The sequence below is a fragment of the Drosophila suzukii genome, chromosome 2L, assembly GCF_043229965.1.
Source record: "Drosophila suzukii chromosome 2L, CBGP_Dsuzu_IsoJpt1.0, whole genome shotgun sequence".
NCBI classification, from domain to species: domain Eukaryota; kingdom Metazoa; phylum Arthropoda; class Insecta; order Diptera; family Drosophilidae; genus Drosophila; species Drosophila suzukii.
In genome coordinates, this window is record NC_092080.1 from 5,900,401 (window position 1) to 5,918,902 (window position 18,502).

An 18,502-nucleotide genomic window follows, 5' to 3' on the forward strand; every position below is an offset into this window, starting at 1 on the left:
GTAAAGATAATTCAAAAGCAAAATGCTTTATCAATTTGTATAATACTTTTACAAAAATACAGTGAACTAACATTATTGATTATTTTAAAGCTGCTTTTTTAGTATTTTACTTTTATCTATAACATTTTTTTTAATATTAATTGCTATCTTAATAAAGTATTTGCAAAATAGAGTCCAAGTAGAACGAGGCGTGTGATAAGTGGTATCCATTTAGGTGAAAAATGGTATTCAATGAGTGATAATTCCCCCCTTCGGGATAAAAAAAACCAAATAAATAAATCAAAATAAAATTTAAAAAAAATATTAATAGGGTATTACAATTATAATATGCATTTTTTTAAACATTTTTGATTTCCATTCAAAAAAGTTTTTTTATATTCCCCCACAACTGAATCGTGGATACGCCACTGGCAGCATGGTATCTGTTCTAAAACTGTCCAGCCTTGCGTAAATAAGCTCTTTAAACATTTTCCCCCATGTAGTAATAACAGTATAACATCGTTTAGGGATATGGGAAACATTAATAGTTTCTCATTTGATTGGTCTTGTAGATCTTTGTAAATCTCTTACAAATTTAAGATGTTCGTGATACAGTTTTTAAAATAGTTAATTTCTTTTTTTGGTTTTTCTGTTCATCAATATTTTTAATACTACTTATTATGGCAGATACATACTCTACTAACATATACATTTAGAATTTAACCGCCAACAAACACACCAAAAAATTCGAGTATGGCAATGCTGAAAAGTGGTGGTGGGTTTAATCAGCTGTTTTGGTGGAATGGTTAATGCCCTAACGCTTTTTCAAATTTTCTAGCCTGGTTGCCAGATTACAAACTAAAAAAACGTTTTAATTTAAATTTAAAAAGTTCAACTAAGTAGAAATAAAATTAATCAAATAACCAAAGTTTTGATGGATAATATTCATAGGTATGTGCATAATTTATTTGATATATTTGGGCAGGCAGTTACAATGTGCGCAGTGCAATAGTCATCACAAAAACTGGTTTGACGTGTTTTCTCTCCCGTTCTTTGTTTGACTGCGAATTGAAACTGCAACTGGGAAGCAGGAAAACAAAGGAGTTTGGATGGTAAAACCTCCCCCTTTTGGGAGTAGCCCGAAAAGAGCAGCAATAATACAAATATAAATGAGTAAAAAAAATCACCCCCGCCAGAGAGAGAGAAGTCGTAAACAAAAACCTTAGAACAGGGGCGTAGTAATGGTGGGGGTCTTATGAAAAGACAGCTGATTGTACGCTCTCTCTTTATTCCTCATCGCTCCTCTCTATGAGAGAACTAATCAGCTCGGTTCATATTTTTCAACTCAACTTTCCTGAATTCATTCCGTGCCATGCCAACGGCCGCTAAAGATCGCGCTGCTCTTCGGTTCCTCAAAAGATATAGCCATCTATATAATTACGCGCGGTAATACTCGATCCAGTAATTGTGTGTGCGGATGTTCGTGTGTGTGTTTGTGTGAGCTGCACTTGGCTTATCAGTTGCATTGACATAGTGATAATCAGTCTGAATACTCCAATCGAACAGAATATTTTTGTGGTTTAGTGGGTTCAGCCTTTGGTACCCCCCTCCTTGAACCCACACCCCTGGTCGTTGATAAGCCGCAAAAAAAGCCTCAGAACCTGATATACTTTTTAGTGAGAGCTACGTACTAGATACTTAGTTAGCACGCCCAGAGCAAAAACAACGCGGTACTACCAATCGCGAAAGACGTGGGAATGACAGAGGGCCAATAAGTCTATGGCTAGGCCAACACACATACACCTAAAGATATATCAGCTGCTTCGGAGAGAATATCACTGAAGAAATATGGTGCTCGTATAAAGTCAAAAACTTAGAACGATTAAATGTGCGTCTCAATTGCTCAAAACAAAGGCTATAGAAGCGACGTGCTAAATATACGTAAATATACACGATTTGCATCATAAAGAAGAAGCTTGAGTGCATTTTGCAAGCGCTACACAACAAAGTAAAAACACAGGGCATATTAGTTTAAAGAAAAAAAATTAAAATTAAAAAAAAAAAAAAATATTATTATGGTTTAAAAAAAGAATTGTGGTAGTTATCTAGCAAGAAAAAATTTAATATAATCTTTAAAGAATATGTGCAACATGGTTGTATTATAAAGAATGATAGAAATGGTCCTTGTAGGATGGAATACTGATATGAATGATAAGACTTATATGTGTATCTGCAATCCAAAGCCAGTGTATCTAGGTTCCCTATTGTAATGGAAGTATCTTGTAATCTTATATTAGTACAGCCTTCGGGGATACTTTGAGGCTGGTCTGGATTCACTGTAGCGCAATAATCTGGTGTCCTCTTTCCTCCCCCGCAGCGCTTGTCTTTGTGAACAGAGAGCACATTTGCCTCATTCTTGCTCTGCGTGTGGCAATAACAACAAACATTGTTTATGCCAGAGGCGGCTAAAGGGGGTTTCGGAACCTTAAAGATAATAATATATTAAAATAATATACATTTTTTCAGATTAAGTTAGAATGCCTTTTAACTATAGAATAGAAATCCCCCTTGAATATTTTTTATACCACGCCCCTGGTTTAAACTCTCTCGTTTTACATGTGCTGCCTTGTGTTTGTGCGCTATTCTTGTTTTTGGGGGCATGGTCTGATTAGCAACAGGCTACAGCTACTGTTCCCACCCGTTCGACTTTTTATTAAATGGGTTGTCTGCCGGTCTCAATGAGCCCCCCTCCCCCACCACCCATCGAAACCCCCCTCCACAACGCCCTTGGGAACAGCTAGAAAGCGAATGAACTCACACAGACAAGACACAGAGCGGAATTAAAATTCAAATGAGTAAATGTCACACACACACACTCGAACACCCGCGAAATACGAAATATTATTTATTCTAATTGTTTGACGCGCCTCGAAATTACCGCAAAAAACAGGCCTACGACCAACGAGCGGAAAGAGCAAATTAAATGGAGAACGCGAGCTAAAGACGCAGAGAGATAAAAGTGAAACCGAAAGAGGGTTAAGGTTATACGAAAGCCGAAAGATCAAAAGTTCTGGGGAGTATATAGAAATCACGACATGTCCAGTTGGAGTTTGGCCAGTGCGGTTTCGCCAAATGTCACCGGTGGCGATGTGATACGATTGAATAACTTGAAGTCCAACTCGGAAACCAATTTGCCATTGCGGAGATCTGGGGGATATGCAGGATCTGGAGGATCTGGAGGACTACCCCGACCCACTACACCTGTGCCCGCCAAGAAATTGGCCTCTAAGCGACCACCCCACCTGACCCTGAATATCAAATCCAAATCCCATGATGCCCCGCTGGCTGAAACGGAAAACACGGTGCTATCGGCCAGTGCATCCATCTATGGAACTCCAATGGGCGCCACGCCCATTTCGTCACCAGCCAACCAAAGTCAACGGAGCCAGAAGAGCCAGAATAGTGACGAAAGCCGCCACAGCAGCAGTACTGCCACCAGCGGAGGATCAATTTTCCCTCACGAACAATACAAGACCATTAAGAAGATCAACATAGGATTCGAAAACATACGCTACACCACCAAGTTCGGAGTCTTCCAGAGGGGTAAGTTGTCAATCCCAATATTTAGGGGGATCTCATTTAACTAGAACTATGTAATACTGTAATCCAATCGGGACTATTTAAAATTTAGGTCTCATAGAAGATCTAGTTTGATATTATGATCTCCCTATTCTGTATAATTAACCTTAATTCTTTCAAAGCACTTTTTCAATGATATTTTCATTTATGTTGTCCTTCAATAACATTGTTATAGAATTGTCAATGACAATATTATGTTTTAATATCATTTGATATGTAAAGATCGTCTTCAAAACAGTCATGACATTGAAAAATAACTCCCCACACGTTGGGCGTAACAACTAAGTTTGGTTTTGATCCAGTGTTTATACCTACAGCAAACTACTTTTTGTTTTGATTTCAATTTGAAATTAGATACACGTCATAGTAAGCGGAGAAGTAGGAATAAAATCTACGGAAATCGAAAAAAATTATAGAGTGATATTGTAGAAAGTTGTATCTTTAAAGTTTATGATCTTTCTCAGAAAACATTTAAAGACAATTTCAAATGGGACTGATAGTATTTTTTTAAAGAAAATAAACAAGAAGTTATTGTTTTCCGAATTCTCATGCAAACAAGAAACAATATTAAGACACTCAAATAGTCTGTCTTTGTTTTGACACTTTGTGAAGTCTGCATTTTTTCAAATATACAGAACATTCTGAGTACTAAACTTGGAATCCTACTTGAACAAAAGACTTCTGAAGAGCATTTACCCCAAGGTCATAAAATTGCCTGCCTGCTCCCAGTCACGCATTGTTGGCAATTATAATTAAGGGTTGGCTTTATAATATACATACTATATACGTGGTGGCGTGGTAATGTCCAGTAAACCTTATTAAAAATACCCAGTTCACTGCCTCTTCAATGGATTTTTTATATGAATTTTCAAAAATGAGTTCTTAATGCCAGGACAATCGAAACACAAATACTGCATCAATTATTTGAACCATCAGCACTAAATGTCGTGATATCTGATACAGTCTCGGTTCATCAATTTCCAGATAAAGCCATTAAAAATAACATATTTCATCAAAGTGCCCTGCATGCGACATTCAGATTAGGGCACTTGGCATTATCAGCTTCTTGACACTCTTCATTTCTTAGATTTAAATATGGGGCAAAGTCCGCTTTGCAGGAAAGAAAATGGCAATAATCATTTGTCTTTTATGGATATATGAACATATGTAACGTGGCGAGACACTTTCAATTCACTATATTGACAAGCCGCTGATTGAGCGAATCACTGGGTTCAAAGAGCCTTTTAAATTAAGTTAAATAGATCTTGGACATACGCAGAAAAAAAAAAGATGGGTGGTTGCATGGTCAAGGCTAAATATGGAGGTCATTGGTTTTTATATCTATATATAGCGGATGGATCTATTTGCATATCTTCGAGTGTGCCAGTGTTACTATACTGTTTGTTTACAGTTTGCCGATCCCTCATTACAATGCCGATAAGAATATGTTGAAGAAATACACAATCGCAGTTACTTGATACTTCTCTTTAACCATATCTCTTATCGTGGATATATAGGGGGACTTATAGTAAGTGACTCACGCAAGTGCACTGCTGATAGATAGCTATTTCCCAAAAGATATTTCGGTGAGTATGTGCCCAATAGAAGTATCCCAGGTGACTCATGGCCTATGACTCATTGAAGTATCTGATTATGATCCTGATGGATATTATGGCACGCGACACTCGCTGATTATATGCACGATAAATCATTGACAAACATTAAGGTGGGTGATTACCGGGAATTCGTGTGTGGTTAACCATTCTTGAATGCTAGGTACAAAACTAATTGGGTTGGTATTCGGTACATATGTATAATGTTCTACCCCTCTGAAATAATAGATCCTTGAGTTTTCATACAAGCCCACCTGTACTTCTTTGAAAGCAAAGCATAACATAACCAAATTGACTTTATGTTACTGGTGTTCCATATCTACAAAATGTCTTTATCGCGTTACCAGTCATTGATAATAAAAAGAATGTTTTATACATACATAAAATATTCACCATCAAAGTATTTTGATTATTGAAAATCGGAAGCCAGTGAAAGCAAATAGATATTTTTATATCGCAGGTACATGTGTATATAACTAAGGTAATAACTCGATTACGACACATGTCGGGCATGTGATAAAATTTCATTGTTACTATGGCTATGTGGACTACGAATAAAATAATTCACGATTGATGCCCCACTTAGATAGGCACATTAGAATAGAAAACATAGGGGATATGAAAACATGTTAAAGCAGTTTCTGCTTTTTATGAGAAAGGCGCAAGCGTTTTAATTGATGTCACTTAAATTCCATTAAATGAAACATCTCCTCTTCTTTGTTTCCTCAGATTTATCGCTGTTCTTCGCGTGTCATCATAGTTGTAGCTTATGAATGAATTTTCTCATTTTCCCTTTTTAAAACGTTCCAGACTTCACAAAGAGACCGACTTTAAGACCAACTTTTGAGATGAGTAAGGTGACTTAAGAGCGCGAGCTTCCAATTTTATATTGAGAGACTAGCACGCTCTAGATGTAATTGTTGGGGACAGTTTCCGGTATGAGTTAATACGGATTTTTTAAAATGACCGGAGATCTCTGCCTGGCTTGTGCGTGCTTAAAAAATATTTGAAGAGGTTTTTATTGATAGGTAATTTCGGTTTTCCTTGGAACTGCTCTTAAAGGCTTCGTATTGCTAATATTCCAAAACTCAATTAATTTATTTACCATAAATTCCACCACAGTAAATGTCAAACTGAAATATGAAGATAAGGTTTGTTGCATTTCCAAAATGGTATATAATTACCAGCGCAATTACCAATCAATTTGATAAGGAAAATTTTTCAATAACTTTGCCTTATAGTGGCCTTCTTCAGTTACAAGCAATTAATAGTTAATTCGGAGGTGTAACTTTGAGAGGTGGTCAGATTCAGGTGTTCAATGGGTGTAACCCATAATCCCCCTTCTCCTAAATGCATTTCCAAGTACAAGGCCATGGCAAGACATTGATAAAGTGGCCAACTCCAGCGCAGCCATGGGAATGAAATAAAAATCGCTCGTTGTACACCTGTTTGCCCGGCGATGACTCTAGTTCAACATCTGGCCCAGGGACATAAAAAAAAACGTAAAGCGACAATTTAACAACGATTTTGGTCATAGAACTCGGAGGCGATAAGATTCTACGGCGGGGTGATTGATAAGAGGGCGAGCAGACCCCTCAAATCTAAATTGGCCAGTAGCCATGGCTAATCGACAGATTAACCAGGCACATTCGACATTCAGAAGGGGCTACAACAATGTATTTGGCTTAGGAACCCCAGAACCCCACACTAAAGCCGATCGAGTGGTATATTGAACTTAAGGTTTCTTATGGCACTATCATCCAACGACTGGGGAGACCAGTGCCAAATGCGATTAGACAGCATTGAACAACAGTAATCGCGGGAAATGGGATTTGCTTATCACTGGGAATGTACGAGTTTACTATATTTAATGTGAAAATCTGGGACACCCTGCATTTGAAACTTATGGGAGAAGCAAATAAATATCAACAAGTCAATCGGACTTCAATTCATTAAACAAACACAAGATATTGTATAACATCATTCATACTCGTTTGTTTCCCACATTATTCACATTAATTACTGAGTTATTTTCAGTGTAAATGTAATGAAAATATCACAATAAATAAATTGCCTATGCTCTTTTTTGGTAACCATGCTGGGAAAACCATAAACTAATCTTGAAAATCAATATCGTCATCTTTGGCTTGATTTAACGCACTTAGTGAGTAATCGATTTAAGTTAAAGTTCTTGAAAACCGAAGTCTGTTGCTGATTAGGTAACTTTATGGATCTGGCTCACTAATCAGTTATAAATCCCACCAATAAAAGTAGTGTGATTACTAGAGATTATATAGTTAGTTGGAACTGTTATGTGGATTAACAAATTTAATTTCGAATTAGTTTTTAATTGTTAAAATATTTGATTGTTCTTTACAGATACTAAAGATGTGCTGATGGGACTAACGGGTTACTTCAAGTCTGGAGAGCTAAGTGCCATAGTGGGACCTTCAGGAGCTGGAAAGAGTACTCTGCTCAATATCCTGTCAGGATACACGTAATATAACCCGAAATTTAAACCTTTTATGCATACAATCTAACAAGATTTTATTTTGTTATTCCAGAACCCATGGCTATACGGGTGATTTTCACGTAAATGGCAATCGGCGGGACTTGAAGGCCTTTAAGCCGAATGTGGCCTTCATCCGCCAGGATACGAGTCTGCAGGCCTTCCTCTCTGTCAAAGAGGCGATGCACTTTGCGGCCAATTTGAAGATTGGTACCCATATGACCCTGAGCGAGAAAAAGGAGCGGGTCAAGAGCATCCTGGAGGCCATTGGGATGTACGAAAATCGGCACACGAGGACGGGCAAGCTGAGTGGAGGTCAGAAGAAGCGTCTGGCCATTGCCCTGGAGCTGGTGAACAACCCCCCTGTGCTGATCCTGGATGAGCCAACCACGTGGGTTATATTAGAAGTAAAGAAATATGTTAAACTGATTGGAATCTTTAATTATTTTAGGGGCTTGGATAGTTCCACTTCCGGTCAGTTGATAAATTTGCTCAAAAAGCTCGCCATCGAGGGACGCACAGTCATCTGCACCATCCATCAACCCAGTGCCCTGACCTATGCCATGTTTGATCACCTGTATGCCATCGGCGAGGGTCGTTGCATCTATGCTGGTGGGGCCCAGAACCTACTGCCCTTCCTGGGAGCCCTCAATCTGCACTGCCCGGAGTCCTACAATCCAGCGGATTACTGTAGGTTCAGGATGAAGAACTCTTTAAAAGAAAGGAAATGATCATTAATTACCTAATCCTCAGTAATGGAAATAGCCACCCATGACTACGACACGGTGGATGACAACCAGCTGGAGAAGCTGGTGGCCCTGATGGACAATGGTCGCAATGAGGATTACAGACAGAGCAAGACTGCCCGAGTGGCGCAATTGGCGGCCATGAAGAAAGTTGGTAAGGGGATTAAGTCTAAAATAATATATTAAGGAATAACCAAGCTTCTTCTACCTTTCAGACCAACTAATGGCTGCGGGATTGATCACACCTGTGACAGCTCCTGTGATGTCCACATCCGGGCCGACGAATTTTCTGCAGGCCAGTACGTTCAAGCCACTCACGCCCATAAATGAGTTATCCTCCCGGGTGTGGGATAGTCAAACAGGGGTCATTGGAAGTGGTGATGTTGGGGGCAAGACCACCGGAAGTTGCTGTAAGCCAAAGAGCAAGAAGAAACCCAAGCGAACTTTAGAATTGGATCCTTCGCATCTGTGCAAGAGGCAGAACATCTATGCCACTCCTTTCTACCGCCAATTGGGCATCCTGCTGCTGAGAACATTCCTGCTGATTTGGAGGGACAGCTCACTTACCACAATGCGGTTCGCCATTCACCTGATCACAGGGCTTCTCATAGGATGCCTGTTCTATGGGATCGGCAATGATGCCTCCCAGGCTCGTAATACCTTTGGATACCTCTTCTACACCATCATGTTCATCATGTACTGTGCGTTTTCGGGAATACTGGTTAAGTGTAAGTGTAACCATTAGCTGGCTATATCCATCACTCATATGATACACCTTTTAGTTCCCCTGGAGTTCCCCATTGTTTCCCGGGAGCACTTCAATCGATGGTACTCCCTGAGAGCGTATTACGTGGCCATCACCCTGGCCGACCTGCCCATCCAGATCATCTGCAGTGCTTTGTTCATAGTGCCCACCTATCTGCTGACCCAACAGCCCCTGGAGTGGTGGCGGTTCGGCATGTTCTTCCTGATTGTCTTCGTTACAGCTCTGGTCTCGCAGAGCATTGGATTGGCGGTGGGAGCGGCCCTGAGCCTCAAGCTGGGCTCCATTCTGGGACCCTTCTTCATCTGCCCGTTCCTTCAGTTCAGCGGGTTCTTCCTGATGGAGAAGGACGCTCCGATCTTGCTGCGCTGGATGTTCGACATATCGTTCCTCAAGTACAGTCTGGAAGGAGCCATGGTGGCCATTTTTGGATATGATCGCGATAAATTGGTCTGCGATGAGATGTACTGCCATTATAGGGTGCCCCGCTTTATACTTAAGGATTTCGACTTTGCCCATGCCAACTATATGAAGGCTCTAATCTTCCTGCTCGGTCTTTTGGTCTTCCTGCGCATCCTGGCCTTCTACATCATGTCCTTCCGCCTCAGATTGTTTAGATGAGGCACTCGAACCTCGAACCTCGAGGATCGAAAGGAAACCTGCCACATTCCGCCGACAGTTAAATGTTTTTATTTTATATTTGTGGTTTCGTTTTAAGCATTTATTCGAGAGAAACTTATGTGCCAAAGATTGGAAAAGCCTGTAGAGCGTAAGGAAATCGTGATATATATCTGAAACAAAGGATCGTAGAGCCCTTACACACACAAGCAACACCCTGACAAACATACACACACGGCGGTTACCGAGATCAATAATTGTAAATAGGACATTTTTATAGCATAGCATATAAGCAACTGTATTTTTGTATGGTATTAACGAACCATTTATTGACTAGTTGTAACACTAGCCTGATTTTCAGGCTTCGGCTGCGAGTATGACTTTGAAAATATTATTAAAAATATTTGAAACTGAGATTGAACTTTTGATTTTATTACCTGAAACTGAATTTTAATTTTGCTCTGTGTAGGCTGTTAATACTGTCTGGTTTTGAATTCAATGAGATGAATAATTTCCCATAAAGCTGTCTGACATTTAATTGCCTTTGGTGATGGAGTTTAAGGTCTGAACGAGCACTGACATTGAAAATGCTAATGAAATATTGTAACTTATTGTTTTAAATTAATACATATATATATTTATTTTTCTATTACTAGCTCGGAAGTAGGCTACACATGTGGATCCAACTTGAATGCAACTTAAATGCACTTCAAACTTGTTGCCAGATGAATTACGATTAATAGCAGTTGCCGGCTTTCGACTTTCGAGCAATTGAAATCAGTCGCGCTTTGAATATCAACAGAAAGTGGTCGCCAACTGGGGATCGCAATATCTCCTCTCTCTGTCAGTCGGTTAATGTGATCACGACTCGAAATCTTAATTGACGAGAGCCAAACGGAATATAAAATATACACAAAGTGTCGGTCAAATGTGATAAATAATCAATTCATAATAATAAAAAAATCATTACAAAGGGCAAACTTGGAGTTATTGAATGGCTTGCAAACCCGATTTGCAACCATCAGTTGAGGCCTTTTGGAACCAGTTTTCCCTGAAAATTGCTCATGTAAATTATAAATATATATTTATGGGCATTCTCTGACTGCTGAAAAAGCAATAATTCCGGGTAAACAGAAATTAGTGATAAGCGGCAGCTGTTCTACAACTGAAATTAACAAAGGCAATTATAGAATCTAACTTCTATTATATTACGCAGTTTGGGCTCTATATAGAATGCAATGTAAATGGGTGTGGATTATTATCAGCGGTCATTGTTTTGTACTGAATACTCGGTATCAATTACCCAGTGCCGTCGCCTCGGCCAATTGTTAATTTCACTCTCTAAAGAAGGTCACACGCAGATTCAGAAATCGGTGCTGACTTTTAGGCGTAGGTTAAAAAAAGTTATTACTAATATTGCAATTTTATAGGTTGCTAAGTCGTTGATCGCTGATCAATAGAATAAACTCATTTATAGAAAAGTATTTTTTATTATTATCATTTCTCTAAAAATAAATGTTTTTACAGCTCCTATCGCTGATCTTTTTTCAGCCTACTAGTAATCTATTCGCCTGACCTCAGACAAGATCCCATCAATACGAAGTGGGTGGATCTGCGGGGATCTCGAGAGCACATGCAAGTTGTTCCCCCAACACGTTCGGTTGGGTTGGACGACCTTGATCCAATCCATACAGACACATGCGATAAGATTATCCCCGATCCTCCCGAACGACCGTTCGATAAAGATAAGTAAAAGCTCCGAAGTCAATTCTGCATTTATTAAGAATCGGGCAGTCGTCAGTTCAGTTCGCTGGTTTGTTGACCGGCTTAATGTTCGGATCCCCGCATAAACAAAAATTGAATAAAATCAACTAACGCACGGGTATCTGATTCATAAACAACAATCAGCCGCCGTTCGATGGCCGATAACGCAGTACAAATTCAGGCAAATGGCCTGGTCCAAAAGCAAAAAGCCCTAGAACTGCATTTTAGCCAAGTTGGCTATAGTCTGAGCGGATCCACGAAGGGTTCCAGTCCCATTCTTAACGAGGCATGCGGAGTCTTCAAATCTGGACGACTGACGGCCATTCTGGGTCCTTCGGGAGCCGGAAAGTCCACATTGCTCAATGCTCTGGCTGGTTTCAAGTGAGTATATATTTAGGATAAATAGGGATCTAAAATAAAAAAATCTTTGACCCCCTCTTAAAAAAAATTTTTAAGTGTAATACATAAGGGAATTTCATCACAAATTAAAAGAGGTATCCCGCGTCGAAATCGCAATCTGATAACTGAAGTTATGAAATCTAGAAGTTCAGATTTGGGTTGCCATTCTGTAAGCGATTGCAATTACGGAAAAATCGAACATGAAAATGGGTTAAAATTTTGACCCTCTGCTAAAATGAATGTTTTAGTCTAAAATATTAGGGAATTTAACCACGAACTTATAGAGGTATCCCACGTCTAAGTCGAATTCCAATAACTCAAGTTATGGAATCTAGAAGTTCAGTTTTGGGTTCCCATACTGGACACCATAGGAAATACAAAAAAATCGAACATGAAAATGGGTTAATTTTTTGACCCTCGTTTAAAAGATAAATTTTAATGTAGAATATTACAGAATTCAACTACAAATTTATAGAGGTATCCCAACTAAATCGGGATGCAATAACTCTAGTTATGGAAACTATAAGTGCTGTTTTGGGCTCCTATTTTGAGTACCATTAGAAATACGGAAAAATTGAACATAAAAATGGGTTAAATTTTTGACTCTCATTTAAAATATTATTTTTAATATACTATATAAGAGAATTCAAGCACAAATTCATAGAGGTATCCCACTTCAAGATCGGGATACAAAAACTCAAGTTATTAAATCTAGAACTGCGGTTTTCGGTTCCCATGAAAATGAACCAAAATATTGACCGTCTCTTCAAAGAAAAGTTTAAATGTAGAATATAAGGAAATTCAACCACAAACTCATAGAGGTATCCCACGTCCAAATCGGAATCCAATATCTCACGTTATGGAGCTCAGACTTGCGTTCCCATTCTGAAAGCCACTGGAAATAGGGAAAAATCTCGAATGAATCTTCTTGCTTAAAGTCTATTTCAATTTGATCTTACTAATGAAATGATATTATTTTTTATTCCCCCAATTTACAGACTCCAAGGAGTTACAGGACAGTTCCTATTAAATGGCCGACCTAGGGATATGATATCCTTTCGGAAAATGTCCGCCTATATTGCTCAAGACTTTGTAATGTTAAATCTCCTAAGTGTCGAGGAAACATTACGGGTCTCTGCTGACCTAAAGATGCCCAGTTCCACAGTAGCACAGGAAAAACAGAAAATTGTAGGTGATTAAATTCCATATAAGAACGTAAAAACTAATGTCAAAATTCCCAGATAGATGACATTATCGACATACTGCAGCTGCAAACCTGTCGCAGGACCCTGGTGAAGAATCTATCCGGAGGCGAGCACAAGCGTCTATCCATTGGCATTGAACTGGTCACAAATCCACCCATCATGTTCTTCGATGAACCCACCAGCGGATTGGATTGTGTGGCCAGTTACCAGGTGATCTGCCACCTGCAGCGATTGGCCCACGATGGCAGGATAGTGGTTTGTGTGGTCCATCAGCCGGGATCGCGACTCTTTCAACTCTTCGACGATGTCCTGGTTTTGGCCCATGGGGAGGTTCTCTACTCGGGTGAACAGCGAGAAATGCTGGGTTCCTTTGCAGAATCTGGTCATATTTGTCCACAGTACTACAATCCTGCCGATTTTGGTAAATTTACAACTAAAGTTCCTTAATATCAGTTATAATATTACTTTATTTTTTAGCTCTGGAAGTGTGCAGTCAATCCTGTACCACCGAGCGCTGTGAATCGCTTATTACACAAAACAAGAAGATGCATTGCAGTTCCAGCAATGTGGTGAAGCTCCAAGCGGATGAGGAGAGTAAGTGATGATGCTCGGGTTGGTTCTCAGGATGGTTTATCTCATACCTACTTTCTATGCTCCTGCACTTTATTCTTCATTGCACTTTCCTCTGCTCTATCTGTCGCTTTTCTCTCTGTCTCCTCTAATTTTATTCCAGCAGCACTGATCGATGTCCACAAGGATGCCATGGATTTGTCACATTTGCGTGGTAAGGAGCAAGTGGGCTTCTGGTTCCAGCTGAGCGTACTGCTTCGTCGCCATTTACGATCCATGTCCAGGGATATGGTGGGTTTTGACTTCAGATATGGATCTAGAAAGTATCATAATTATAATTCCTATATTTTAGGTCGCTGTCCAAATGCGTGTGGTGATGCACGTGGTGGTGGGCCTGCTTCTGGGCGTGGTCTACTGGCAGATAGGAAGCGATGCCGGGAAAATAGTATCCAATGTTTCCTGCCTGTTCTTCATCATCTTGTTTGTGTTCGCTGGCAATGCGATGCCCTCGATTCTGCTGTGCATGCAGGATTCAGCGGTATTCATCAGGGAATACTACAATGGCTGGTACTCCCTGGGAGCCTACTATCTGTCCAAGGTCCTGGCCGATCTGCCCCTGCAGCTCATCTGTCCCACCTTATTCATCAGTATCGGGTACTATATGACGGGTCAGCCACCGGAATGGCCGCGATTCGCCATGTGCTGGGCCCTTTGTGTGATGACCGCTTTTATTGGCCACTTCATAGGGGTTATAGCGGGATCTCTGTTCCCCATGCAGTTGGCCATATTCCTGGTGCCAAGTGCCACGATACCCTTCCTCCTCTTCTCCGGCTTCTTTATCCGGCTGAATGAGCTGTCCTGGTTCCTGCGACCCATCTGCGATGTGTCCTTCTTCAGGTACATCTTTGAGGGCCTGATGAGGGCCATCTATGGATACGATCGCGGGGAACTGGAGTGTCATGCCGCAATGAACTTCTGCTACTACAGGACGGCCGATCAGTTCCTCAAGGACTTCCAGATGCAGGGCGATGAGTTCGGCTGGGATTTGGCTGCCCTGGGGATGTTCATCGTCCTCCTGCTGTTCGCCTTCTTCGTGACCCTCACCACGGTCATCCGGCGGGCTCTGCGATGATATGATTGGGTAGTTCCTGGGTCTTAAGTGCATTTAAGTTCAAGTAATAGAAACATTTTGTGGGCGGGGGTAAAAATAAATGAAAATAAAGTCTTATTTCTGTGAAAAATATTTATTTTCTTTATTTGGTGTAAAATTCCATTTTTCTTCTTCTTTACCATTATATTACTTTTTACACAGGTCTCACAAAAAATGTACATCGGGTACCTACATTTAGTCAGGACACAAACCAATATACATGAACCTCAAAGCAGAGTTTAAAAGAAATTGAACCCTCTTCTTTTAAGCCCGGTTATTTCAAATAATGGTCAATAGATCATTTTTCCGACGGGAAACATCTGCCTTTTTTTTCCAGTAGGATTTAAGTACGTAATAACTTTTGTGTCTTTTCAAGTTCCAAGTAAGACGGACATATACGCGCAATATCTGTAACAAACAAAGTAGTTTTGTCTATATTAGAAAAGTTTGAGTTATGAAAGTACGACGGTTTTCATTTTACCAAAAGGTCTTCACTTAACGCTGAGTAGGGATCTAGTCCTATATACGTGTTCATAATCTTATTGGTAACTAGGTCGTACTCAATAAAGTTATCCAGCCATTATTGATATATCTTAAACTGTACTTAAAAAGCTACAATAGCTGGGATTTAATTGCTATAATAATATCGGACTATCTACATTATTAGTTATTAAGTACTGTTGAATATATAGTTTTGAAATATTTATCACTTTTATTAAACAATATATATAATCTCATACAAATGCACTCAATATTCCATAACAGGGCATTTTATTTCATTTCATTAATTTATTTATATCCAAACACATTAAATCATATTAAAATGGTTTCCTTTTACAGCCACAATCTTTAATTCCTTTGAACTTGTTCCCGACTGCCGACAGACATACTTTCTGGCACAGACATAATTCAAGCCCTGAAAGCGCCCTTACTTGCAGCCCAAAACCACGCACACTCACCCACACAAACATGGCCAAATAGACAGCAAGGACATCTTGGAATTTTGGCTGACTTACTGCCGCTACAGTCTAAAGTCCCGTGGCCCTTCTGCATCTTCGACACTTTTGGGCTTTGCTCCGAAATGCATTTTGCCAAGCTTTTTGTGCCGTCTATGAAACTTCCGGCGGGGGGAGAAAGCTGAAATTCCATTATTTTACCCGCAGTCATGTTGCAAATAGATAGCAAATTCGTTTAGGAGCATTTCCCTCTGAGCCTTGTGAAATATATGTGTGTTTTGGATGTGAGCAAAGTCAATTAGCGTCCTTTGGCTTGGCAAAGGCCCTCGATTTAATTATATGTAATGAGTAGCCACCTGTAAGGCAGATCTTGAGTCCCCAGGCAGATAAACTATATATAGAAATATGCAAATTAATTTTCAATCAACATGAAATACAAACAATCTGCGCAGACAATTTCAAAGTGGATCGGAAATATGTGTAAAATTTAAGCTGCCAATTGAAAAGTTCTCCTTTTGAATGGGCAAAAGCATATGAAAAGTTGTTGGGCCCAGTAAATCCCCAATGACCCAAATAGAAATGCTGGCGAACTAAAACTTTTTGGGTGTGAATGGGAAAAATGCAGACACGCATTCAGATTCACAACGTAGGTGGAAGTGTGCTAAGTACTTTCGAACGGAGGCAAAAGTTCCAATAACGAAACAAAAATATTTAATTTATATTAAATGCTCGATTGATGGGTAACAGAAAAAATGAATAGTGTATAAAACATCAGTATACATTCAAGTAAAAGAATGTCAGGGATATATGATTTTAAATCCATTTTCTCTGTTCCTAACCCTTCCAAAAAGACATAACACCTGCTCATCTGTAATAAATGCTCTGCCACAGACAAACAAATTGCTTTATGCAACTTTATAAATGATATTGCAAACTTGCCATGTTTTCGAATAAATCAAATGCAGCATATCTGCGAAAAGTGCACCAAACTTTGCGGGCAAAACACTTTTGCTTTTGCTTTTACTACCATTTTATTTATTTTGCGGCTGCCCCAAGACATTGCATGCCACGCCCCCATCGGCGGGTGCAACCTTGGATATTTATGTGCAACACTTGTTACACATACGACAAGTGGGACGTGGGCAGCGGCCAAGACAAATCGATTGCCGTTGCAGTGGCAACAGCCACTTCTTTTGTGGCACAAGCAATGGCAAGGGCATAATTTATTGAACACTTTGTTGCACTTGCCACCGGCGAGCGATTCTCGGACATAACCTCGAAAAAGGGTCAAGGAAACCCTATTTTTAATCATTTAGGATTCTTGAAATCAAGAACAAATTGCTCCGCTTATTAATTTGCTTTGAGCAATCAAACATTTGTATTAAATTCCGAGCCAATCTTCGACTTAGCATCTTAAATGGGTCAGACAAACCCTGTTTTCATTCATTTATGATTCTTGAAATCAAGAACAAATTGCTCTTCGTGTTATTTTCTTTGAGCAATTAAATTTTTGTATAAAATTCCTAGCGACTCTTGGTCAGACAAGCCCTGTTTTTAATCTTTTAGGATTCTCGAAATCAAGAACAAATTGCTCCCTTAATAAATTTTCTTTGAGAAATTAAACGAAAACATTTGTGCTAGATTCTCTGTCAGCAAATATTTGATTTACTGTTAACAAAATGACTGCAAAAAAGATTTCTTTGATTTTTCTCGTATAATTTCAATTTGTTAAAGAGTAGACTTTCAGCATTTTTGCTTTGACAGCTATAAAATTAACTGGAATAGCAGAGCTTGAAGATCATAGCTCAGCACAAATTAAACAGCTTAATTTCCGTTTTATACGCAAGCATTTTCGATGAATTACCAACCATTTTGCTTTATCAATATCCCTGCTATTTGGCATACAAACATTATTTCCCGCCATCGGATTATTAATGGACTATGCGCATTTTGTGCACTTCATAATTTATTTCTGGCCATTAATGAAATTTTAATTGTTGCAGCCAACGCAAACAAAATGTCGTAAATTTTATTGACACTATATGCGAAAAATGAAATTATAATGAAGTTTTCGCGCGTAATTACCAAAACATTTATTAAGTTTATGGACTTTGCCCTGGCTTTGCTGGCAGCTTAAAATCCTTTGACACCGGGTTTAATTGGACCATTTGAAAATGTGGGAAATTTAAGCAGAACAAACAAAGCCGGAAACAAAGAAAAACCAAGGAAAGTAAGACAATAAAATTGAAATTGTTTCACAATTGCATTCTAGCTGCCTGGCTTGTTGTTCCATTTGCTTTGCTTCTCTATGCCTTCAATGGCATTTATCCATTTATCCCCAATGAAATGTAAACTATTTTCCTAGAAATGATACAAATGTTACATTTATCTGGGGCTTATAAAGCTTAACCATTTGTAATCAGTACGGATTAAAGGCTCAATATTACGGATAATAAGATAAAAGATATTTTCCGGGCATTGTTGAGTTCCAATATTGACTTTACAGCTTCTAATCGATATATCTGAATGGCATTATTGACTTTCAGTGAGTGCTCCGCATTCCGGAAGTGAACTATCCTTTGATTCACTTC

General features: G+C 39.3%; 1 protein-coding gene across 1 annotated transcript; it reads left to right on the top strand.

The window, feature by feature from the left end:
- Positions 1 to 1,283: 1,283 nt before the first annotated feature.
- On the top strand, positions 1,284 to 15,046 carry LOC108021561 (ABC transporter G family member 2). Its single transcript, XM_070996478.1, has 14 exons — positions 1,284 to 1,425; positions 2,930 to 3,582; positions 7,611 to 7,728; positions 7,796 to 8,131; positions 8,192 to 8,430; positions 8,494 to 8,640; positions 8,702 to 9,214; positions 9,269 to 9,864; positions 11,765 to 12,012; positions 13,029 to 13,218; positions 13,272 to 13,656; positions 13,713 to 13,829; positions 13,969 to 14,096; positions 14,158 to 15,046. Exons 2-14 carry the CDS (start codon positions 3,075 to 3,077, stop codon positions 14,935 to 14,937), a joined length of 4,305 nt encoding a protein of 1,434 aa, XP_070852579.1. The 5' UTR covers positions 1,284 to 1,425; positions 2,930 to 3,074; the 3' UTR covers positions 14,938 to 15,046.
- Positions 15,047 to 18,502: the final 3,456 nt, after the last annotated feature.

Excerpts from the sequence above, each read along its gene's own strand:
- LOC108021561 (XM_070996478.1), top strand. The coding sequence starts at position 3,075 with ATGTCCAGTTGGAGTTTGGCCAGTGCGGTTTCGCCAAATGTCACCGGT. Across the intron at positions 9,215-9,268 it reads TTCGGGAATACTGGTTAAGT|TTCCCCTGGAGTTCCCCATT; the intron begins GTAAGTGTAACC and ends TACACCTTTTAG. Across the intron at positions 13,219-13,271 it reads CACAGGAAAAACAGAAAATT|ATAGATGACATTATCGACAT; the intron begins GTAGGTGATTAA and ends CAAAATTCCCAG.